Here is a 24,836-nt window from a genome sequence, read left to right as displayed (position 1 = left end):
GTTCATCCGATCGAACAAATCATCGATCTTGGGCAGAGGATACTTATTTTTAATGGTAACATCATTAAGCCTCCGGTAATCCACACATAAGCGAATGGTTCCGTCTCTTTTGTCCACGAAGATCACATGTGATCCCCATGGTGAAGCACTAGGTCGGATCAGACCCTTTGCCAACATATCGTCCAACTGTTTCTTTAACTCGATCAGTTCTTGGGGATTCATATGATAAGGTCTCTGGGCTATGGGTGCGGTTCCTGGGATTAGTTCTATGATGAACTCGATGTCCCGGTCGGTGTGAGCATACTGGGCAATTCCTCCGGAAAGACATCGGGATACTCACGGACAACAGGAATCTGTTCAAGGTCGGGTCCAGAGATGCTTTTCTTACAGAAGGCTTTGGATGAGTGTATGGTGGCGGTGTATTTTACTGGTAGACCTTGATCATTGGTTAGGGTAATAGATTTTTGGACGCAGTCGATGTGTCCCTTATACTTAGTCATCCAATCCATTCCAAGTATTACCTCTAAGCCTTGGGCTCCTAAGATTATGAGTTCTGCTTGGAAAGGTACTCCGTGTATGATAATGGGAACTTGTTTGCAAGATAGGCGGGTTTTAGCGGTGGATCCAGGAATTTGCACTAGCATGAGGCGTTTCATAATGGTTGATTTTAGCCCACTTTTCTTAACGAAGGGTTCAGTAACGAAAGAATGATATGCTCCGGAATAAAAAAGAACTCGGGCAGGGGTGGAGTTGACTAGGAACGTACCCATCACGATGTCTGGAGCTTCCTCAGCCTCTTCAGCGCTGGCATGGTTCAGATGTCCATGGGCGGCATTGGCCTGCTTCTTGACAACCGGCTTCTTCCCTGACGCCGTCCTAGCTTGAGCTTGATTGGGTCTTGGTGCGTTGGCGCGTTGAGGTGTCCTCATCTTGGTAGGGCACTCACGAGAGAAGTGCCTCGGCTTCCCACAAGCGAAGCATCCATCTCCTTGAGGACGAGCTGGCGGATTGGGGCGAGGGTTGTTGTTGTAGCCTCCTCCACCGAAACGAGGCTGTGGAGCAGAACGGTTGGTGTTGAAGGTGTTGGGTCGGTATGCAGGAGCTGAGGTGATGTTTCTTTGGGGCGGGTTAGATGATCTGGCAGGAGGCGGGCTGCGATACTTGGGGTTACTAGGTCCACTCTGTTGCTGTTGCATCTTGCGCTTTCTGGTTTCATAGGCAGCCTTGCACTTAGACTCCACCATGATGGCGGCATCCACAAGTGCTTCCAAGTCGGGGTAAGGTACAGCCACAAGGATACTCTGAATCTCCTCATGCAGACCATTCATGAAACGATCCCGCTTCTTCTCATCAGTGTCAACATCCTGAGGGGCATACCTGGCCAAGGTATTGAACTTTTCGAGATAATCCACCACATTGGAGTTGTTCTGCTTCAGGTTGAAAAACTCGTCACGCTTCATCTTGATCAAACCCGTGGGAATGTGAGCTTTGCGGAACTTGGCGGTGAATTCCTCCAAGTTGATGACGTGATCCGGGGCTTGCATGGCCTTGACGTTCTCCCACCATGCTCGTGCGGGTCCAGAGAGGAAGTGAGTGGCGAGAAGAACCTTCTCATGCTCTCCAACGGCAGCGACTTCAAGGTTGTTCTCGATTGTGCGGAGCCAATCGTCCGCGTCGAGGGGAGCGGTGCATTTGGAAAACATGGGCGGATTGGTGTTCTGAAAATCCCTAAGGCGTGATCTTGGCGCTTCCTCCCCGTGTCCATCTCCTTCTTCATTGCCACGGTTTCCCGCGGCAACTTGAGCAATTTGCCGAAGTGCGGCGATGTTGGCTTCACTTTCCGCGCGGGCACGCTGGCGGTCTTCCATCAAGAGACGCAGGATTTGAGTCATGTCGGGATCCGGGGGTGGCGGTGGGTTTTCGGAAGAGGAACCTCCACGGCGGGTCTCAACCATCTGAGGAGGTAAAGATGATAGACAAGATAATGAGATGACGGAAAAAGAGAAATTCGGGAGTTCAAGTGCTTTCCCAAAGGGGAAGGAATGTGCATGCATAAGAAAAGAAACTTTGAAAATAAAGGAAGCATAACAACCACAATTGCAAACATTCAACCACAAACGTTGGTACTACCAAAAGCATCAAAGTTCACAACCACCTAGGTCACATAAGGACCAACAAAGTACGTCGCATCATACGGGACAACCTAACATAAAACAAGTCTCGGGGGTGCACATCTAGAAGTCATCAAGTGGTGCGGAAGGGCCATCAAACGGGGGCTCCTCGGGATCCTCCTCATCATCCGGAGTAGCCTCCACGGTGTGAAGTGGTGCGGGTTCTTCTGCCTCGTCGTTGATGAAGGCGCGGTCATCTTCATCCTCTTCATCAAGCCCGTCGAGTCCTTTCTCCTCCATGTAATCCTCATCGTCGCTAATGAGAGCGGTGTTCTCCTTGCGGATATCCTCGCCGTCGTCCTGGATGTTCTCGAGCTTGTCCTCCGCGTCACGGAGGGCGGCCTTGAGGTGCATAACCTTGACCTTCAGCATGTAGTTGGACTCGCGGACTCGGAGCGTCTTCTTCTGCTGGCGGCGGTGCTTGAGCTTGGCCAGCTTCAGATCCATCTTGAGCCCTTCAAGCTCATGCTTCAGCACCTCGTTCTCCATCCTGTTGGAGTCAAGGCTGAGTTGGGTCTTGAACAGCAGGTTCTCCATCTGGCACACCTGGCGTCCGAGGGGGCAAAAGTAGGGAATCATAGTGGGAATCCCCTCCTCGTTGCAGCGTCCCAAGAAGGTGTGAGGGAGACCCTTGCCCTCCAACTCGACACGATGGTGGAAGACAAGGCGAGAGAGGGCTGCTTGGAGCACCCTCACAAGTCCATCCTCCCACGTGCGGTCAAAGATCTGGACCTCAATCTCCTCGAGTTGCTTCACATGAGAGCCACGGAGTGTGCATACCACCATCCAGGACATCTCGCCGTCCTTGGTGCTCTCCATATGTCCTCCCTTCACTTCGGGTGATAGGCGTCCAACGGCCCGTGACACCTCGACGAGGGCGGTCTCAAACAGGTAGGGAGGCTTTTTATAGCCTAGCTGGAGGCTCTCAGTGAACATCGGTGGATCCATCTACACAAAAAATTTTAAGTTCTTTATTAGTAACATGATCAATGTGTGCAAAATTTTAAATACATAAGGTAAAAACATTAAAGCTTAATGCAAGTAATATTAAGTCTAAGAGAAATTAGGGGAGAGACTAGGCATTATTTCAGCAATTAGTCATCTCGTTTTTGGTATAGAAAATAGTTTTGTACTACCTTTGCGTCCATGCTAACTAGGGTCTCCTAAGGTCAGGATGGCTCTGATACCAGCTCTGTGGGGACCCCGGACTAGCTGTCCGAAATACCCTGTTATGCATTCAACTCACGATCCCATGATCAGTGCACCGTGAGCACATAACCGAACTGAATATCCAGATTACATCATCCATTACAGTACCGAATAAATAAGTCTTACAATAGCGAGGTCACATGACCCAGCCTTACATAAATGCCACAACGGGCGAGTTCACAAACATAGCAGCGGATACACGTCAACGTCGTCGGGCCCAAGTCATGCCTTAGACCTACAGGCGTCTGACTTGGAGATCGTCCTAGGTCGCATAGTCGTCCTGGTATCCTCCATCGTCTTCATAGTCCTCCTCATAGTCTGGCCAAGTTAATAGCCAGGGACAAAGCCGTGAGTACATTTGGAATTATACTCGCAAACCATCACAAGAGGGTGCTAACATAAGCTAACTAAAGGAGACAAGAGAGGAAAAGTAGTTTCTCTTGTGGATATAGCATGCATCGACATCTCTTGTTGACATAGCACCCCGACTTCTCAAGTGAAGGGAACACTATTGTTGTCCTATGACATCTCTATATCTTTGTTAAAGAAGATACTTCAAAAGGTATCCTATGATATCTCTACATCTTTGTTAAAGAAGAGTTAGCATTCTTCCACCTCAAATGATGGATATGCAAGGGAAAATCCTATGACATCTCTATATCTTTGTTAAAGAAGAGTTAGCATTCTTCCACCTCAATTGATGGATATGCAAGGGAAAATCCTATGACATCTCTATATCTTTGTTAAAGAAGAGTTCCTCTTCAAGAAACATTAGGTAAGAGTTCCCCACTTGGTCTCAATTTTCCCACGACCATCTCCATATGGTCAACACACGCCCATTTTCCGTACCTTTCCGATACACATAAACACAACACTTCCTTTGCAAAGCATTTGTCAAAACAAAACGCAAGCCCAGGTTAAGGTAGACCTTTGCAACCCGTCCATGACCGCGGACGCGGCTATTCGAATAGATTTAACTCTGCAGAGTTTGCGCACTTTCCCCACAAGAACTGGTAAATCCGCCTGGATCATCCCCGGATCGTCATACGAAAGTATGCGAGTCTCGAATAACCAGTCATAGTCTTTCGCCCGTCTCCATTGGCACAAGTCCTTCCATGCGGGCTTACCCCTTCCCGGCACCCCGGCAGCATACCTCCTTTTGAGCGTATCTCCGGCGCCATGACGGAAGACCCTCGCAATCGTCCGGCTATCGGCTAAGACAGTTGTATTGCCTCCTCCAGAGCGCAACCCGGCGTCGGAGGTCATCGTGACCCTCCCTAGAGAGTTGTGAAGGGTGCTTATGCCAATCTCAACGAACTACGGACTAAGCCCGTGCCCATATTGGATAATGTGGTTGCGCGAATAAAAGTTGGGCTGGTGTACACTTATACGCAGTGCTCCTTTTTAGAAACCATTTCTTTTTCCCACAACACCTTGGTTGTTCAACAACAGCCATACACCACTTTCCCAAACATCCTTATCAAGATCCTTTGTTTTCTTAAACCATACACTTGGGTTAGCTCACCCAAGGTTTTCATAAACATTTACAACAAGGTAAACCTTGAGGGGTTCCCAACCTATAGTTTCATGAGAAGGAACTAATACAACACCATGGCCGAGATGAGAGTCATCACGCCATGAGGGGTATGTGTGAGTGGCACAAAGAGGATCATACTTGCTTAAGGTAAGCATGTAAAAAGACAACATAGGGTGGATCAAACTTTCAGTTTTGTGTGGTACTACTATACAACTTGGATGGTGGAGGTTCACCTTCCAACCAATAAACACAAGGATACACGGCATACTTCTCTCAAGTTGAGAATTACACCAAGATTCATGACTCTGATACCTCTAGACTCAACAAAGTGGTGGGTGTGATGTAAACTTCTATCTTGGAATAGGACATGCTCATGTTGAGCATACAAGTAGACCCAAGGGAGTAGCACGGCCATGATACCATGCATCCCTCCAACATGTGAGTAAAGGTGGAACATCACCACAAGGAAGTACCCCAATTACAACCATACATAGACCAATATAGAGAGAGCAACACATAAAGGAACAAGATGCTTTGGGACATCAACAAATGACATCCAACAAGACATCAAACAGAGTTCAAAGATGGCTTGCCTTGGTTGGCTTGTCCCTGGTCCTCCTCAAATCCTTCTCCAAAGTCCTCCCCTTCAACTTCTCCCTCGTTCGTATCTAGCGTCGCAAAAGTAAACGATGCATACAATCAACATATAACTCAAGAACCAAGAATAAATAAATGAAAGATGAAAATATGCAGGGGAGTAGTTTGGCAGTAACAAGACATGGTTTGGCCATTTTGATAAACAAAAAGCATCATAGTTTAATTAAAAACATCAAACTCTAATCCTATTATTGCATGTGACACATATACAATCATAACCAGAGACGAAACATCACTAACAGGGCCTACTGGTATTTTTCCTAGATGCACAGTAAAAAAACAAGATTAACACAATTGGAATTACTCAAAAACATTTATTTTTCAATTTTTGAGACTCAAAATACTAACCAGAAACAGAGATCAAGTTTTAATTATTAAAATTCGCACAAAAATCCTAAAAATACAAGGCCAGTGGCATCTGAAAGATAATTTCATACTGGTTCTAATGCAATTGAAATCACGTCAATCGGAGCTACCAAACTATTTTTATTACCAAAACAGTACACTGGCAGATTTCCATTTTTAATTTCTGTTTTACAAAATTTCAAACAATTAAAAAGGGCGGGAACGCCCTGGGCCGTGCGGTGTTGTGCAGATGGGCCGGCCCAGTGGGGCTCTCCGGTGGCCGGAGAAAAAAAAGAAAAAAAGAAAAAGGCCGGGGGCCCATGGCGGGCCAGGCCGGCGGACGTGGCCATGCACGCCGACGTGGCCGTGCATGCGCCATGCGCCCGTCCGATCTGGATCTGACGGTCCAGATCCGGCGCGTGCTCGACGTCTGTGGCGCTCGCCGGCGCGGAGGAAGAAAGGGGCGGCACGACGGCTTACCAGCGGTCAACGACGGCTTGGTGGCGTGCAGACGTGAAGATGGCGGGGTCGTGCGGCTCGTGGTTGTCCTGGCAGCGCTCGGACACGTCGTCGTCGCCTCGTTCCGCGTCGTCGGCGTCACAGGCGTCGTCGGCGTCACAGGCATCGTCGGAGCGTCGCCGTCGCTGTCGCCGTCGCCTCGCGGCAGATCTGCGCGAGAGCGACAAGGGAATAGGGTTAGGGTTGCAGGAGACGGTGTTGGCGACGAAGGAGAAGGGAGAGGCGGCATTGCTGGTGTCGCGGCGGTGACCACCTGCGCGTCACCCTCGCGGTGACCGCGGTGAGCGTCTCGGGCTGCGACAGCAGCGGCTTGAGCTGCTGCTCAAGCAGCCAGGGGTGGAGTGGGGCAGCCTTGCGGCGTAGTGAGAGGGGAGCTGAGGGGGAGAGGCGTGCCTCTGGGTGGGCTTTTATAGGCAGAGAGGGGCGCGGTAGTGGGAGGGGGCGGTGGCGACGGCCAACCAGTGGCCAAGGGCTGGCGTCACGCGCTGGCCCCACGGTGACGTCGCCTTGGAGCGTCAGCGATGGGAGGGAGCCGAGGCGGTGCTTGGCAGACGAGGCGTGATGGCGCGTCGAGGGAGGCGTCGTGCCATCATGTCGGTAACCAGCGTGGCGCGCGCGTGCGTTTAGGGCTAGGGTTTGGCGCGGGAGAGAGGGGTCGGTGGTGTTTGGGCCAGAGAGGGGAGAGGTAGAGGGGTTAGGGTTGGGCCAGGGCAAAAAGAGAGAGGTGGCGTCGGCCACGGCCCAAACCAGCAAAGAGAGAAGAGAGGGAGAAGAAAAGAGAAGAGAGGGGGAAGTCTCCCCTCTTCTTACCTCTCGACCAAACTCCAAGAGAGAAAAAGAGAGAAGAGAGAAATAAAGGGGCAGGGGTGAAAAGAGAGAAGAGAGCCATGCCAATGCATGTGCTAAGTTTTGGTACCAAGTGCATAAGCACATGTGTTGAAAGAAAAATAAAAGGACAAACAAGGGGTGTTGGTGTTGGTGGTGTAACCCTAGGTGATGAGATGGCATCATCCAAATAAGAGAGGGAAGTGTTCCCCCTTATTAAGATGGTGATGGTCAACAAAAAAACTAGGGTTTTCAGTGGAGAGGGAAAAACAATAATTAGGGTTGGTGTCAACACATAAAGGGGCAACCCCACTGATTTAAAATTAGGTACTAAAATATTAACCAAGGCAACTCTCTAATTTAAAAATCCTAATGAAAATTTTAAGACCAGACCATACATGAACACAATTAAACTCTAGCAGACATAAAATGAAAAGTTTTTGTTGGTCCAAATTTTTAAGTAGGAGGAAAAATGCAGGTTCTGAAAAATGGGGTGTTACAGAGATGGTCTAGGGTTTTCAGGAGGCGCTTAAAAGGGAGAGGGGAGGGAGTAGGTGAGTGCGCGGTGGATGGGAGGGGAGGACAACGCCTCACGCGCCCTGCGTGCCGAGCTGGAGAAGGCGACGAGCGAGGGGAACCTTTCTCCGAAGGGGTACGGGCCAAGGTGGGTGCCGAGCTGGCTTGGGCCTGCGGTGGAGAGAAGGAGATGGGCCAGAAGGAGAGGTGGGCCGCCGGGATGGAGATAGGGTCCAGGAGGAGAGGAGGGTTTTGGGGTTTCCTTTTTAAATCCTTTTTTCTTTTGCTGATTTGAAAACTAGTTTCAAACAAGTTCAAATTCACTTGAATTCAAACGGAGATGAGTGAGAAATAAACAAATAATATTTTTTTATAACTTTGGTTTGAGGGTTTTGTTTTATAACCATATGAGAGGGGAAAACAAAGTAGCTAGGCTTTCAAAATAATTTTATTTTGTTGAAAGCATGGATATGATGCATGCACGATGCCATGATGATGCATAAAAGAAAAAGAACTGGCAAAACTAATAGAGGTATTACCCGGGGCCGTTACACCTAGGCATCTTCTCATATTTAAGCAAGAAGACTTCCCTATTTCCCTCTCTGATCATAGAGATAAATCTTTCCAGCACCTTACGAATATCTAGTTTCACCTTTGCCCGAATAAAATTTCCAGCCCCCTGAACATCTGTCTGAATTTCAACAACCTGTCCCACTTTCTTCTGCATCAAATTTTTAACTATAGCATGATCACGGTATCCAATTTGCAGCTTCTGGATTTGCATCCAAGTTGTGAAGTAATTCAGATCGATTAGGTAGGGATCAACAAGTCCATCATAAGGTTCAATACAAACCACATATTGTCTAAATAGCCATGGCCCTCCCTTCTCTACTTTTATCCAATCTCCAAGACAGAAACATTGTAGAGTGAATAGATTACCTTCAATATGCTGGAAAATTATGTCACGTGCGGGACTCCACGCCACTTTCATATGCTGCTCAAACGTAGCAGCACTGAAGTAGTTTGTGGTATGAACCCTAGCTAGGGCCATCCACTTCATGCCCTCATGCGATATGCCTTCCACTTCTTCAAAAACTAGATCATCAAAGTCACCCTCTCCTATACCCAGATGGTGAAGCATGTCATCAATGCCTTCTTTCTTTTGATTACTCGATCCTCCTGGCCCGGTACCAGAATTTTTTGATGGAGCCGCCATCGTCCCCCCCCCCCCCCACCCCGTCCCAACCAAGGAAGCCGACGACCTCAACCTCCCTTACAAACCTCCAGAAACAAAAGCACCAGGCCCACCGCGTGCTCCTCTACCGATTCCCCAAGGAAACCAGTCACCATCCCCTTCCGATCTCAACTCCCTCACCGAATCAAGGTCGGTGGCGGAGGCAAAACCCTAGTCGCCTCTGTCGCCAGAGCCGCCAGGTAAAAAACGGTTCACCCGCTATCATTCAAAGTCAGCTGGTTGCTAATGAGTGTAGAAACCTGTGTGCTAAATTTGCTGGAAGAAGCTAAGCTAGGATAGCTTCTAGAAATATCTCTTCCAGAAGCGGGAAAGAAGTGGGCTAACTCGACAAACTGATAAAATAACCTGGCCCACCTTGGTGGGAACCACAAGTCAGTAACGGAAATTACCCCGTCAGGGCTAGACGGCGAACGGCCGGCGCCGTCACGGGGCGAGGGATAAAATACCGCGCGTCTGCTCGCGAAGAAAACCTGGGGATATTTGGAAGAGCAGTGACTGGAGAGTGGAGAACACCGTGCGTCTGCTCGCCCGCTGAGGTAATCTCCATTTCCTTTCTGTTCGCTGGTAATCTCCGCGTATCTTTACTTTTTCTCGATTTACGGGGACTCAGAGTCGTCCGCCTGGATTTGGCCTTGGTTCAGTCCCCATCGGAGTTTCTAGGGTTTTAGCACTCGCTTCTTCCTGCAATTCGTCTGATCTGCGGCAAGTCTGGCTATTTTTGACGATTCTGAGGGTTGCAGGTATCGAATTCGTCCAGAAATTGGAGCTTTGGGGCGTAACATTTCGGGGGGGGAAGTTTGCTCGGATGGGGGATCATGTTGCGGTGGATGTCGGGGGGCTCATAGCGGCCCGCGCCGGTCAGGCAGTGGGGTTACCGTCCTGCGGGGAAGAAGTGGAGGCGCTGATTGGGATGCTGGAGTGCCGCATCTGCCAAGAGGAGGACCTGCCCAAGAACCTTGAGAGCCCCTGTGCTTGCAACGGCAGCCTAAAGGTGCATGCTTCCTGCTCTGAACTGGGCTTCTGCTTACAGTCCATCTTGCTGATGTTGTTTTCTCTTCAAAATTCTATTGATCTTGTTACATAATAATAATGAATTTAGGCTGTCAAACAATGTGAAATGTTCACAAGTGTACAGAACGCACGCTTGCGAAGGGCACAAGAAATGAATACCAATGCAGTTGGATTAAAAGCTAATTGGTAGCTCATGCCATATGAACATGCCGTTGGTATATTGTGACGTGCCTTTTAGATGCATCTATATGTTAGGTGGGGTGCCTCTTGAGTTTTATGATATAATCTTCTTTGTTGCTTTGTCTCCTGATAGTTGCAGGGCAAAGTAGTTAGGTGAAGTAATGATGGTATGGCTGAATAGGTGCATGTTTGGGTTGTCATATTGTTGCTTAAAGAGTTGGGCATCCTTTTTCTTGCATGTGGATAGCTACTTGCAACAAGCTTATGGATGAAGTCATAATGACTAGCTATCTTGTGTGAGTAGCCTTTAACTGAAGGCGCTTTTAGTCATTCTCAGTGGACAAATGATATAACTGCTCACCTAAATATATCCCATATCCTTGCTAGCATTTATGTGAAGGATGTAGTGTGTGTTTATGAGGGCCTTTACATTCAGTTACATATGTTGGCTAAATGTTGTTTACAACATTTTATTGTGCAGTATGCTCACAGGGAGTGTGTGCAGCGATGGTGTAATGAGAAGGGGGACATAATCTGTGAAATCTGCCATGCCGTAAGCAACTGTTGCATCTTTAGTTCTTTTTGTCGGTGCAATGATAATAATACGTTTTCTATTTTGCCATTCCTGTGCCCCCGCCCTCATGCTAGGTTCACACGTATTTTGTACGAGTTCTCTTTGCATGTAAACTTGGTTCATCTAGCATACATTATGTGCTATATCCTATGTGATCCCTTAGCGTAGTATTTTAACTCTGTCGCTCTAAATCAGATCTTTGGCCTTTCCCCCCTACTTTTTTATTTCAGCAAAAGTTTAGCAAGCTGGGAATTCGTATATTTTATTTCTAACTATTATTTGCACACCAGGCATTCGTAACTAGTACAGAAAAACTACCATCAATACAAGTGTTATCATCCATATCTGCATATGCATCATGACCCATTCTAAAAAAATGGCGTTAAAGATTTTTCTAGAGAATTTCGTGATTGTTTTAAAGATTTCTTTTTCCAAATGTCTTTGCATAGTAGTACTTTCAGTATTCATGTTTCCTTTGTGGATTTGCCGTCAACTTTGTTGCTGGGAATCAGATTATAAGTTTTTATTCTTTGTTGGTCAGTCGTACAAGCCTGGTTACACCGCCCCACCCCGGATACAGCACGATGAGACTACTATAGAGATAAGGTTTGTATAATCATTCTTGAACTGATCTTTTGTCATCTTATTAATATTTTTTGTCAGCAGTTTGCAATTTATTCCTAAAGCATAAAGTTATTTTGATATCGCATGTGTCATTTCTATATTTTTTTTTTGTACTAGTGGCAATTGGTCCATCTCTGGCAATCATTTGGAATTACATGATCCTCGAATCTTGGCCATGGCGGCTGCTCAGCACCATTTACTTGAAGATGAGTATGATCAATATACCACAACAAACAATAACGCTGCTGCCTTTTGCCGCTCAATATTTCTGATTGTAAGTATTTCTTAAGATGATAATTTTTGCTTTGAAAAGGTGCACTCTTTTCTTTATTTTGTGTGATATGCAGTTGAGTCCCTTGACCTGGCCTTACCTGGTTAACCAGACAACTCAGAAAGATCTTTTTCTTGCTTATTTCTTTGTAATGTTCAGTACGTTGTTCTTCCTTTTATTAATGTTGCATTGGCACAATGTTATATTAGGTGATAGTTGACATGTCCTTGCTCTGTTTATCCAGCTAATGGCTCTTCTGCTCTTGAGGCACACACTAACCATCACTAGTAGTGATGATGAAGATGATGCATCTGCTATTTTCTCGGTATATATTAGATTTTTAATGCACTACTTACTATTGCCAGTTGTTGTTATCAATTTAGACTAGTTCTAATCTTTGTGGCTAGCATTTGGTTCACATCTGATGTCGTGTGTTTAGTCCTTCGCTGTACATTTGTTTAATTGTTGTTCTTTGACAGTTATTCCTTTTGAGGGCGGCTGGATTTCTTCTACCATGCTACATCATGGCCTGGGCTATTAGTATCATGCAGCGTCAAAGACAAAGACAGGTTGGTGGCTGATGCAAATTGCTTTTGTTCTATAGAAGGTTCATAAATGAAGCTTTGGTTTCTTAGTATTTATAAAATCACGTGGACAAGTATTTACTGTTGTTCCTTTGACTACGCATATACTCTACTTCGAAGTTGGGGCTGGTGCAGTTTGATCCTTACTAATCAGACATGATATCTGGCATGTTTGGTTCCGTACCAAATATTTGGCTGGCCAGAACTTTGGTTGACGTTTTGGTTGCGCATGAGTTGGCCCACATTGGGAAGAAAAATGGAGCAGAGTGGGCAAAGAACCATTGGCATACCAAAAATTTGGCAACCATCCAAACAACGAGCAATTTTTTTATGTCATAGCCAAAAAATTGGCAGGGTGAGTTTCGGCCACCATCCAAACATACTTGATGTTGCTATATCAGGAAACAAAATGTTACCTAGCTGGTTAGCTTACGAGTAGTTCAGTACATGGTTTTAAAGGCGTCCCTAAGGTGTCGCCTAGGCGACGCTTAGGCGTCAAGCCCCCCCCCCCCTGCCTTGGAAAATCGACCGCTTTAGGCGCCTAGGCATCTAGAGCACCCGCTTAGGCGTCAGAGCGCTCCCAAACCGTTCTAAGACGCCTTAACGCCTTTAAAACCATGGTTCAGTATCCGCGAATTGCATAGGTTTGAAACTGGAATACTATGCACTTTTTTTTTTCTTTTTAATAGGCAACACCATTATCTGGAAACTCTTGGTTGTCCTTGTTTTCAATATGGTTATTAACGGTCTACATTGTTTGGTGAACAGGAAGAAGCAATGCTATTACCAACAGAAGTGGCAATCATTCTCCATCCGAATGGGACGATGCAGTTCACTGTGTCACCTGAAATTCCTGCCTCACCTCGTCTGGAACCAGCCCAGTAGAAATTTATCAGCAGCAGGATCATTTTGTACAAGATATGATGGGCCTTAGCATCTGCGGTTCAGGTGGAACATGACGCAGCTTTGTTGCATCAGCTAGTGTTTCTGTGATGGGACCTGTACATAAAGATATAGCACTCTCTTTCAGTAACTAAATGCAGGCTGAATTAACAAGAGGTATATCGTGTTAGCCCAAATGGTTTAAGATTAGGTTCGCTGTGTCCCTAATACTCAAGATCAATTTTAAGAAATATAACGCTGATATGTACTGCTTATCAAATAGAGTACTCCGTACAAACATTGGCGTGGTGTAGTAGATGTACCCCAAACGGAAATGTAACATGCAAAGTAGTACTCCGTCTGTTCCATAATTCTCATCATGGTTTTGATTCTAATTTGAACATGATGTCTACGGTTTTGGAACTCTGCTGGCTAGCAACTACCATCCCTAGTGAGCTTGACCCCACAAGCTTTTGAGTGAAAGCTCCAGGCCTCCTTGTGACCTTCACTGTAGAGGATCTAGAGGTTGAGGACTGATTTGGCACGGAAGGCACCGGAGATGGACATGTGCTGGACTGTTGGAAGAGCTTGACCCTGCGGCAGTCACCAGCTCCGAGTGAAAGCTCCAGGCCTCCTTATGAGTAGTGACCTTCCTGTAGAGGATCTAGAGGTTGAGGACTAATGTAGATGTAGGGCTGCCCTAGATGGACAGACGGTTTGCGGCCGCACCTTGCCACCCTAGCTGGACGGACGGTTGAAAGAAGTCCCTCAAACGGACCAGAAGCAGCTTACGGGTGCTGAAGCATTGGTGAGCTCCCTTGGGCCTGTTTCCGGAACTACAACGTGAGCCTCCTGGAATGGACCTTGAAAGAGGAGATAAAGGGACCCCTGCCAACTTAGGCACGGTTTCGGCATAAATATTCCATTGCAAAATAAACATGTGGTAGTGAATGTTTCCTTGTTAAGAACTATCGCAAAAACATGAAAATAGTACCCGATGACATGAAAACTTATTCAGTATACACTCAGAAAGTTTCACCGTAAAAACAAACAAATGAAAGCTCAGCAGTGAGAGATGCGTTCGATATTCAAGAAAACTCACTTTCCCTGCCAACGGCAAGAACTGTACTTATGAACTCAACATGATTACTCAGTACATAGTACCCTGTAGTTGATATCTGTTTGCCATAGTTACGGAGAACCAGACAAGCCATATCACTGGAACCTTTTCATTTCCTTGCATTAATACAAAACCTCTCTTCATTTGTATGATTTACACCGCGATGTATACACATTGCCACACCCTTGCAGGCTCTCCCCATGACTATACAGGTAATCCATTCGTATGGTAAGAGGACTGGACATTTCGTGGAACAACTCAGATCCATACAAGAAACACAAAAAGCGCAAGAAGAAGCCAAAACACTCCAAAGGATGTTAGTCTGAAGATCATGTAACCTTAGCATTTGTTGTGAATCGGATCGGAACCTCTTCGGACACGCCGCTTGCTCATTCTGTCGGGGTCGAACACCGTCGGGGGGGAGGAGCTCGTGGTTGGAGTGTGCTTCTCCGGCACATCAAATCTTTTAGCAGCAGCGGCAGCTTCTCCCTCTGCAAGCTCTCGTGGTTGCCCTGCTGGTGAGACATTCGCACCCTCTGTTTGGGCAAAAACTCCCAGGCTTCGAAGGGCAAGAGTTTCTGATGCAGAGGCCAAAAGAACAAGCACAACGAAAATGGCCAGGTGATGGCAGTGAACCCCCATTCTCCTTGAACTTGCAGTGGATCTAATGGTGGTAGAAGGTGGTGGTAGTTCGTGTTTGTGTGAGTGTGTGACGACGTGCCTGTCTGAACTTGAGACAGAAATCTGGAGAGCGGAAGCTGTATGTGTCTGTTGATATAGGTCCTCTTAAATTGCATCCACCATAGTGACGGGTAAGAAGATCTTGGTCCAAAAGAGTAAAGCTCAAAGTGATAAGCCCCAAGTGATCACTTTATACCACCAAGCCCATTGATACAAACAACAAATACTTATCCTTCGAAGTGAAAAAAATTGCACTCTGCTGACTAAAGGCTGTTTATGTAGATTCTGGTGAAAAGTAAAACATGAAACTGGCCTACGGAGGCCCAATTACCTAGATGTTTTTCTTCTTCTTGGGGATAGGCAAGGAAACCCTCCAGGCCAAACTAGTAGTATAATGCTTTATGCTGCATCAATAGGGTTTCAACTTTGTTTGTGTACAGTGCACACCAGAAGCTTCTCTTTTAACACACTTCTCAATGCAGAACAACACAGGAGAACACATCGTCTTGTGCTTTCTTTAAGAGCAGTTTCTTGTGCTGGAGCTGTTGCTTTATTCTCCTTTACTCTTTCATCATTCTTGGCTTGTTCTGGGATGTGTCTCCTTTTGCTGTGGATTTGGTGGGTCCTAAAGCAGTCCCCATTCAAAGAGCCAAAGAGCAGTGGCAGTGCAACACCTACACCAAAAGGATCCTACTAATCCAAACAACATTCAGAACTTCTGAACTTGGATACCCCCTTCATTTATTTCATTTAACTTCAACTTAAAAGTATCATTATTTGGATTATATAATATTATATCTTCTACTCTATCTAATATACCATTCATATGTTCAAGTATTTGTTGTATAATGCTAGTTTTGTACTTATGAAGATAAATTTATGGAAACTTATGAAGATAATTGACATGACAACCCGTCCTTGTACAAAACTAGCATTATCTTCATAAGTTTCCATAAATTTAGTTAATTAGGTTTGAAACAGAATAACTCTCTGAAGGAGAGAGAGATAGGATGAAACACATTCATGTTGAAGTAAATATAATTTAACATAAATAGGAACAAAAGCAAAGCAAAGACCTAGAGATAGAGAAACTAAAGAAGGTAATAGGAACACCACATACTTCCATGCAGTTGGTAACATGAGAAGGAGGAAGACCCTGTTTCATTCTATTGAGGGGCACCAACATGCTAGAGGTAACCACAAACTTTTATAAGGACTTGTTCAAACTACAAGATAACCATGGAAGGCAGCAGAGTCCTCCTGCTTCCCTCAAAAACAATATAGCCAAGGGTGTATCAATCAAGATCTCATTTTGTGAGGAGAACAAAGTTTCCAATGCAGAAAATGATATCCCTTAAGCCCCTTAGACAGGAAAAAGAAGTAAAAAAAAGTTCTTATTTACTCTTACTCTGATGGAGGCCCTAGCCCTGATTGCATGCCCTTATTTTTTATCATTAAATTTGGGAACTCATCAAAGTTGGAACTCTTTGATAATTCTTATCACAGAAAAGTAGATATCTTAGACTGGTTTTTTATTTCCTTGCCCTGATCCCCAAACAAAATATCTATAGTTATAATCCTTGAACAAATCAGAAGAAAACAAAAACAAAACATGAATAATTCCCAAAAAAATAGAATCGTCATGGATATTAAAAAGTCTCCATAGAAAGAAATGTTAAGAGAGAAAACTCGGAAATTGCAAAAACATACATAAGCGTAGAGGATACATGGCCCAACAATCGGTGGAGCAGAATGGCAACAACAAACATGACAACCCGTCCTTGTACAAAAACTAGCATGATCTTGATAAGTTTTCATAAATTTTGTCAATTAAGTTTGAAATAGAACAATTCTCCCAAGGATAGATACATAGGATGAAACACATTCATGTTGAAATAAATAGAATTTAACATAAATAGGAACAAAAGCAAAGCAAAAATCTGGAGATAGAGAAACTAAAGAAGGTAAAAGGAACACCACATATTTCCATGTAGTTGCTAACATGAGAAGGAGGAAGACCATGTTTCATGCATTCTCTTGAGGGGGCCCAACAAGAGAAGTTATGGAAACAAATGACATGCTAGAGGTCGACAAAAACTTTTATCAGGCCTGTTAAAACTAGAGGAAAGCCAAGGGCTGCAAACAGCAAAATCCCGCCGCTTCCCTAAAAAACAATATACCCAACAGTGTACTCTTAATCAAGATTTCATTTTGCAAGGAGAACAAAGTTTCCAGTGCACAAAATGATATCCTTAAAGCCCCTTTCAAAGAAAAATAAGTAAAAAAAAATTTACTCTTATTCTATGGAGCCCCTAGCCTTGATGGCATGCCCTTCTTTCTTATTAGTAAATTTGGGAACTCATAAAAGTTGGAACTCTTTGATAATTCTTACCATGGAAAAGTAGATATCTTAGGATGGATTTTTTCCTCGCCATAATCCCGACAGAAAATGCCTATAATTATAATTCCTGAACAAATCAGAAGAAAATAGAATAAACATGAATAATTCCACAAAAATAGAATCATCGTGGAGATTAAATGTCTCCATAGACAGAAATGTTAAGAGAAATAAGGAAATTTCAAAAACATACATAAGCATAGATGATATATGGCCCAAACATCCGTGGAGTAGAAAAATTCAAGATATGGCTGTGATAGCTCCAATTTTTAACACTTTCTACCGAGGTTTTGAATTATACAATTACTCATATTTTCACTCATTTCATGCTCCATCTAGCTACAACCATGCCTATTTTGTGCACTTACGAGTTCTTGTTCATTTTCATATTAGCTTTGCACATTTAGTAGTTTTAGTAGGATTTTACTATTTTGCCCTTGTCTTTGACATGTGTGTAGGTGTTATGGTCAATCATGGATAAAAAAGGCAAAAGGTACAAAGAGGATACAATACTGGAGAGTTACAAGCACCTAACTTAGCCATATGAGGTGTGGGAAAAGTGATATTTTTCCAACAACTTATATTTAAGATCCAAGGCCATGGTATTATAGCCCTCGTCCATACGATCCCAATGAGCCGAAGAACACCTCAATCAGAGTCTGTATGAAGAAATGGCGAACAAAATATGAAAGCATCAGAGGGAATAGCGACCATCGGTACGGACAGACCCCGCCCGTACCGTACGGCCATACGGACCTATGTCGGCTCTATTTCATCAAACATAACAACATTTGTGAAGGCCCAATGGGCATATTCGGCCCTGAGCTCCATTGGTTTGCGAAACCGATCTCCAGAGTGCCTATATAAAGAGGGGAGAAGCCAATGAGGAGACAACATCCATACACGTCCTTGGGGGCGGAGCCCTACTGTCGCCTCCATAGTTGCCGCCTCTCCTCAGCCGCCACCTCCATCACTAGCTCCACCAACACACAAGAGGAAGAGAGGGCAAGGATCTTGAAGGGCAACGCATCGGTCTCCATCATTATCATCATCATCATCATCAACGTCTCCATCGGCGATCCCCTTTGTCTACTTGATTCTGATCCAAACTCTATTAGGATTTGCACTTGTATACAATTGTACCTTCATATTCAATCAATATTATTGTCATGATATTGACCCCTTCATGTATGAGTAGTTCCTTTGTTCTTAGGGAGATATGGAGAAACTCTAGTAATATTATGATGTGAAATAAATATGAAATATAACTTTGATATGAACTGTGTGTTAGTTCTCTCTCTTGATGTTATGTGAAGTGCACCACATAATATTTGCCTCCGGGACAAGAGAGGGAACTACCCTTTGAAGTATGATAAAATCTACAGCGAGCAGTGACATTATCGTGGTGGCACTTTATCGTATGGAAGAGGGGATAAAGGGAGATTCACTAAGCTCATATCGATGCATTGAGGTCATCTTCCGGTCCTTTTTGGGCGATCTTGAAAAAGTGTAATGCAGGGACAAATTTCAAGAAACTCCAGATCTCTCCATAATGAGTGGTTTTCTTCCATATTTCCCTATTTCCTTCACAACAAAGTTTAAAACATAAACTTGTGCACTTTTGCAACTATTAATAGGTTAGTCCCAATAAATATAATAAATTTTCATAATAATAGTGATTTTTGACAAAATAAACTACAAAGTTCATGTCGTCCTCGAGCATAAAGGTGATAAAACTCACATTACTTTGGAGTTTATTGCTTTGCTTCTCTTTCATTGTCACACAAAGTTCACAAGGTTCAATCTTTAAAGAATAACAACAAGCAAATGAGCTATAAAGTGATATCTTTTACACTCTCAACAATAAGTGGTCTTGTGTTCAAACAAATGAGAAGTATTATAGACCATAAAGCATGCTTGGATGAATATATATAATTTATGGAAGACTCTTTTTGTTTTTTCTTCTTTTTCGTGGATACTCTTATTTTGATTCTTTTGACTCTTGGATAACAGAAAGTAAGTAGGGAACATATGTGCTAGACCTCCAATAAAGTAAAAGATAGTTGGAAGTATAAAATAGTTCATGTCAATGGTACTCATAAGGATGGAGTTCCAAGTATCTATTTTTTTACATTGTTTTAGAGATTCTATGGTTTATGTGCTTGACATCCTACAAGTTTAATGTCTCATGCACCTTCACCATGAGTACCCACACCCCATGTTGAATAGTTAGGAAACTTAAGCATGTCATCATAAACATATAATGTCCTCAAGAGCGTCAACTGGGGTGTAACATCCCAAATTTCAATAAAATGAACAAGAGAGAAATTCAAGAATCCAAAAATCAGAGTTAACAAAAACTTTTTCTCATCATATAGGTTTATGCATGTAGATCACCTTATTAATTTATTTGAGTGTGCTTTTGCCATGATGCTTGTTTTATGTGTTCTCTCTCACTCTAAAACCCTAGCATTGATCACTTGATCACCTTTAGCCAATAAAAATTGAAATATAAAAGAATTCCCAAAAATCCATTTCACTCTCACATAAGGCCTATGCCATTTTTGCAAATACTTAATCTAGGCCAAATTGGTTTGCACCATTACTTGTAAATGGTTAATAAACACTTATTAGCACCTTTGGAGTCAAGCCAACTCAATTCAAACCAAAATCAAATTCAATTTCCAAGTCACATGCAATATGGTCACTTGTGCCATTTTTAACCTGATGGCCACTTTGAGCCCCTGGTTTTCCTCTTTCCACTTCTAAACTTTGTCAACTCTTTTCACCTCATCCAAGACAACATCAAGCACTACAACTTTGCCCAAAACCATCACCCCAAAATCTTCACCAATTTCAAATGGCAAGCAAGCAAAGTTGGAACTTTCTCACGATTTAAGATCATATGCAAAATGTGATTTTGCATATCAATTCCACTTTGACCACCACCACCACCAAAATGCTCCACTTAATATATGTTTTCAACCCACCAAAAAGAATTTCAAAATTCAAAAATAATTTTCTTGCGGGCATTCTGTCGAACACCTTGTATGCAGGGAATCAAATTAAGCCCATACCTCATTTTCTACTTGGACTTGGTCCAACCTTGACCTCTCTGCAGCTCTGGAGCTTCATCACACATCCTAGCACCAGTGCCAAGCCCTGCCAACCTCTCCACTTGCTCACCGTGACAAGGGCATGACCATGCCGTGGCATGGCATGGCCATCCCATGCCCTATCTCTCCCCTCTCACCTCAGAGATGCACCACCATGTCCTGGACGCTCCCTGCACTCCCCTGAACCTGCCCGTGCCTTCCCATGGTCACCCCGACGCGTGCACACGCGGGCGTCGACGTGGCCGGACACGCCCGAGCGTGCACACACACGCTCCAGACGCGCATGACGCCAGCCCCGGACGCGCCGCAGCGCGCCTCGCCCCGTCACCTCAGCCCGTCCCTCGCCACCGGCGCCGCAGGACGACTCGCCTCGGCTCCGAGGACACCGCCGGACACCACCACGAGCCTCCCCGTGCCCCGTCGCCGTCGAGGAGGACGACGACGTCCGCCACAGTGCCCACGTGACGCGTGACGCGCGCCACTATGCTTGACCACCGAAAACCGTTTCCGAGCACACCGTGACGCTCCCCGAGTCCTGCTCCGAGCCAAGCCATACCCTCGCCCACGCCGTTGATCGACGGGAGAGCGCCATGGCCATCGTCACCGTGACCACCCGCCGCCGCTCGGAGCCGCTATAAAAGGAGCACTCCGCGCCCCAACTTGAGCACGCCAACTCCTTCCCCACCTCCTCACAGCTCTCCCCGACCTCTCAATTCCACCAACTACTCGCCGGAGGCCTCCAACCGCAAGCTCGCCGCCGCCGCCAGTACACGGAGCCCGCCGGAGCAGGAGGCCACCCCAGGACACGACGCTGCTTCCATCGGCTTCACCATCGTCGACAACGTCGCGGCGCACCCTCCAGACGCTCGCCGGAGCTCCGACGACCTCTCCGACCCCCGCTGCCGCCGCGCCGCCACGCCTCTCGCCGTCGACGACGACAACCCTCGGCCGTTAGATCATCGCCTGATCCAACGCCTCTCCTCTCCCGTACCGGTTCGGTGAGTAAAACTCACTGACGCGTGGGACCCGCCGTCAGACGGCCCGCTGCGCTAGACGCAGTACTGGGCCGGCCCATATCTCTTTTTCTCTCTGCAGCCCAGTTATTTCCCGCGCGAAGCCCACCGTTTGAATTCAAATTTGGAAATTTGATAAAATATACAATCTGATGCAAACTTTGAAATTCAATTGTGACAAATCTACTCAGCCAAATTTTACAAACTTTATCTTTTTGGAAACCTTATGAAATTGTCTACACAATGCCACTGGATAGAACCCTAGATCTTTTGTAGAATTAAAATGACAAAATAAACAAGGCAGGGACTTTTCTCGTCTTATAATAATTCTTAAAAATCAACCATAAATGCTTTTCAGTTAATTCCACCTCCAATAATTCACATTTCACTTATACTAATTGTTTATACAAAAATATGCCATGCTTACTTTGAATGATCATGGTTTAGTTGATTTAAATGACTTTATGGCTATTTTCTAGTAAAAGATATTGTCCAAAACTATTAAGAAATATCATGAGAGAGTTTCTCTCATTTAAATCTTGTCACCACCAAGTCCAAATGAAGTGGAGACTCTGGTTAGTTAGGTCCCATAGGATTTGTTGGTGATATTAAATCTTTGATATGCTAGAATTAAATGGTATGAGGTGCTCACCTCATTTAAATCATTTTCTCCAAATGATAAGTGTGAAGAGGTTGACTTGGGTCAACCTAGGTCACATATTATGCATAAGAGAAATTAAATCTTAATAAGATAATGAGAGGAAATTATTTCTCTAAATAATTCAAAGTAACATTTAAGATTAGTATGAGAGGAAATTATTTTTTAAATAATAAGAAAAACACATCCACCCACCTAATAGTAATATGTGATGCTAGTTTAAGTGTGTGAACCATGTTTGTGCTTAGTTTAATTAGATAAGTTTGGTGTGATGATTGTGTACCCCGTATTCGTATTTTAGACGCTAGTACCGAGGAGTACCAGGAGGAGGAGGAGGTCTACTTCCAAGGAGAAGAAGACCACTTTGACCAGTTTCCCAACCAAGGCAAGATAATACTCTTGCAAAGTGCAAAGCTCACCCTGAGCAAGGCATCACCCCCTTTTTTCTTTATGCTTATGATCCTAATTCCCAGTTTTACTTTACAAGCTTTATTTACTTTTGTTTTATCAAAGTACTTTTTGATTCATGTTTCACTTGGTTAGTATTGGATTAGTACAAGAGTATCAAACTTAGCCTAGAAGCAAGGCAAATACTTAGCACCCCTCATACCTAGTGGCTAGTGCTAAATACTAAAAATGACTACTCTAGATGGGAACATGTGTTATGAAATGATGATGGTGAAAACCTTGGAATGATGAGTCATTTCCATTGAAAGATTTTGAAGGTGAATATGACATGATTTTGACTTGATGATTTTGGATAAAAACTGATGATTGAGTTGGATGCGATACCATTCCAATTTTTGAGTACCCCCACAATACCTGATTATGGGTAAGGCTTAGCTGGAAATTTATGTATCTTAGTATGGGTTCCCTCTAAACAAGCGTCATCGGGGTTAGGCTGAAGGCTGCCTCTACAACAAAAGAAACGATGAGAAATGACGTGTAACGAGGTGAATGTCCGGCCCAAGCCCCGTGCAGTTCCCGGGTTAACAGCTTGGTTTTCACCGGGAGGCCAAGCTCATGGGGAGAGGTGCCTATACTAGGATATGTAAGTGAAAGGTTATGGTTGATGATCCGCGTACCGAGTTACGATTATTCGGGGTTTTATCCCCGACGGATGTAATCAAATGTTGTGGCACAAGTGTGCAACCTCTGCAGAGTGTAAACCTATTCGAATAGCCGCGTCCGCGGTCATGGACAGTTGGAAAGGCCATACTGTTTCCGTCATCAGACTTTACATCTTTTTGAACTTGAATGGTGACTTGGGTTTTGAATCACAATTGAGTTGTGGGAATGACACTAATGTTCCCACTTGAGTTAGTTAGCACATGAGGAGTTGTTTACGAAAAGGTTTATCAAATAAAATTGGCTTTATGCAAATAACCTTAGAGCTTAGAACACTTCAATAGCAAGTTTAGTACTTACATTAGTATTAGATTACGAGTACTTAAAAGTACTCACGGCTTTGTCCCTGGCTATTCAAATGGCCGGACTATGAAGCCGAGCAGCGTACGAGGATGACGACCAGCAGGACGTCTACCACAACTAGGAGCTTCTAACGTCAAGCGTTGGCCTCGTGGACTAGAGAGTCCTTGTATCTTACGCTTCCGCTATGAACTTGTGTTTGTTCGTTGATCAATAGATCAACTATTCGTGTAATATGGATCATGTGATTCCAATTTGTAAGACATTATGGTTTGTAATGAATGATGACTGGGATACTTAACTATTATGCCTCGCAACAACAATATTCCTGGGATTGCGATGTATGACATAATAGGCATTCGGACTTAAAAATCCGGGTGTTGACAAGTTGGTATCAGAGCCATTGTTTGACCTTAGGAGACCCTAGTTAGAATGGACGTCTGAAAAACTTAGTTTCAAAACCAATGAAGTGAATATTTATGAAAACTTATTCTCACTCTTATCCTTGAAATCTTTTCAAAAAGGAGAAGTCCATGCTCTACTTTTCCTTGAAATTCTACCTAAAATTTTGCACACTTGATCACTTTAGTAGAACTCACACCTACGCAAGAGTTTGTATCAGGATCCCCTTGTATCATAGAGCGAATGAATGGTTCTTCAAACCAACGGTGTGTTAGATTGGTATTATGTGATGCTTGGTATGAATGAAAAAGTGTTGTTGGTTTTACCCCCTCAACACTACTCAAGTTTTCAAGTTTTGAACTTTTCAAATTCTTATCCAAACAAACCATAGAAATTCCCCCTTTATCTTATGATCTACCTCATTGTTCAGATGGCCCCTCCTACCCGCAACAACCCCCGTGCCCAAGTCAACCAGATACTTGAAGATATGTTGAGAGCCTGTGTGCTAGAGTATGGATCCAAATGGGAAGATTGCCTACCTTACGCAGAATTCTCCTACAACAACAGTTACCAAGCCAGCTTACAGATGGCCCCCTTTGAAGCCCCGTACGGAAGGAAATGCCGTACCCTCCGAACTGGTCGAAGTCGGAGATAGCCAAGTCTTCGGCCCCGACATTCTCCGCGAAGCCGAAGAGAAGGTGCACAAGATCCGCGAATACCTCAAGACCGCCCAATCAAGACCGAAGAGCTACGCCGACAAGAGACGCCGAGAGATGACATTCGAAATCGGAGATTTTGTGTATCTCAAAGTCTCACCCCTCAAAGGAATGCAGAGATTCCAACTCAAAGGAAAGCTCGCC

At 44.6% G+C, this 24,836-nt stretch overlaps 1 protein-coding gene across 1 annotated transcript; it reads left to right on the top strand.

Moving 5' to 3' along the window:
- The first annotated feature begins 9,483 nt into the window (after positions 1-9,483).
- LOC124687923 lies at positions 9,484-13,442 on the top strand. Its single transcript, XM_047221648.1, has 8 exons — positions 9,484-9,570; positions 9,775-10,025; positions 10,707-10,778; positions 11,341-11,405; positions 11,541-11,697; positions 11,939-12,019; positions 12,174-12,263; positions 13,047-13,442. The coding sequence occupies exons 2-8, from the start codon at positions 9,840-9,842 to the stop codon at positions 13,161-13,163; spliced, it is 768 nt and encodes a 255-aa protein (XP_047077604.1). The 5' UTR covers positions 9,484-9,570; positions 9,775-9,839; the 3' UTR covers positions 13,164-13,442.
- The last annotated feature ends 11,394 nt before the right edge of the window (positions 13,443-24,836 follow it).

The sequence above is a fragment of the Lolium rigidum genome, chromosome 2 (assembly GCF_022539505.1).
Source record: "Lolium rigidum isolate FL_2022 chromosome 2, APGP_CSIRO_Lrig_0.1, whole genome shotgun sequence".
Classification (NCBI taxonomy): Eukaryota; Viridiplantae; Streptophyta; class Magnoliopsida; order Poales; family Poaceae; genus Lolium; species Lolium rigidum.
This window is presented reverse-complemented; position numbering and strand designations above follow the sequence as displayed.

Coding starts and splice junctions, on each gene's coding strand:
- LOC124687923 (XM_047221648.1), top strand. CDS start 9,840: ATGGGGGATCATGTTGCGGTGGATGTCGGGGGGCTCATAGCGGCCCGC. Junction 11,698..11,938: donor GCCGCTCAATATTTCTGATT/GTAAGTATTTCT, acceptor CTGTTTATCCAG/CTAATGGCTCTTCTGCTCTT. Junction 12,264..13,046: donor AGCGTCAAAGACAAAGACAG/GTTGGTGGCTGA, acceptor TTTGGTGAACAG/GAAGAAGCAATGCTATTACC.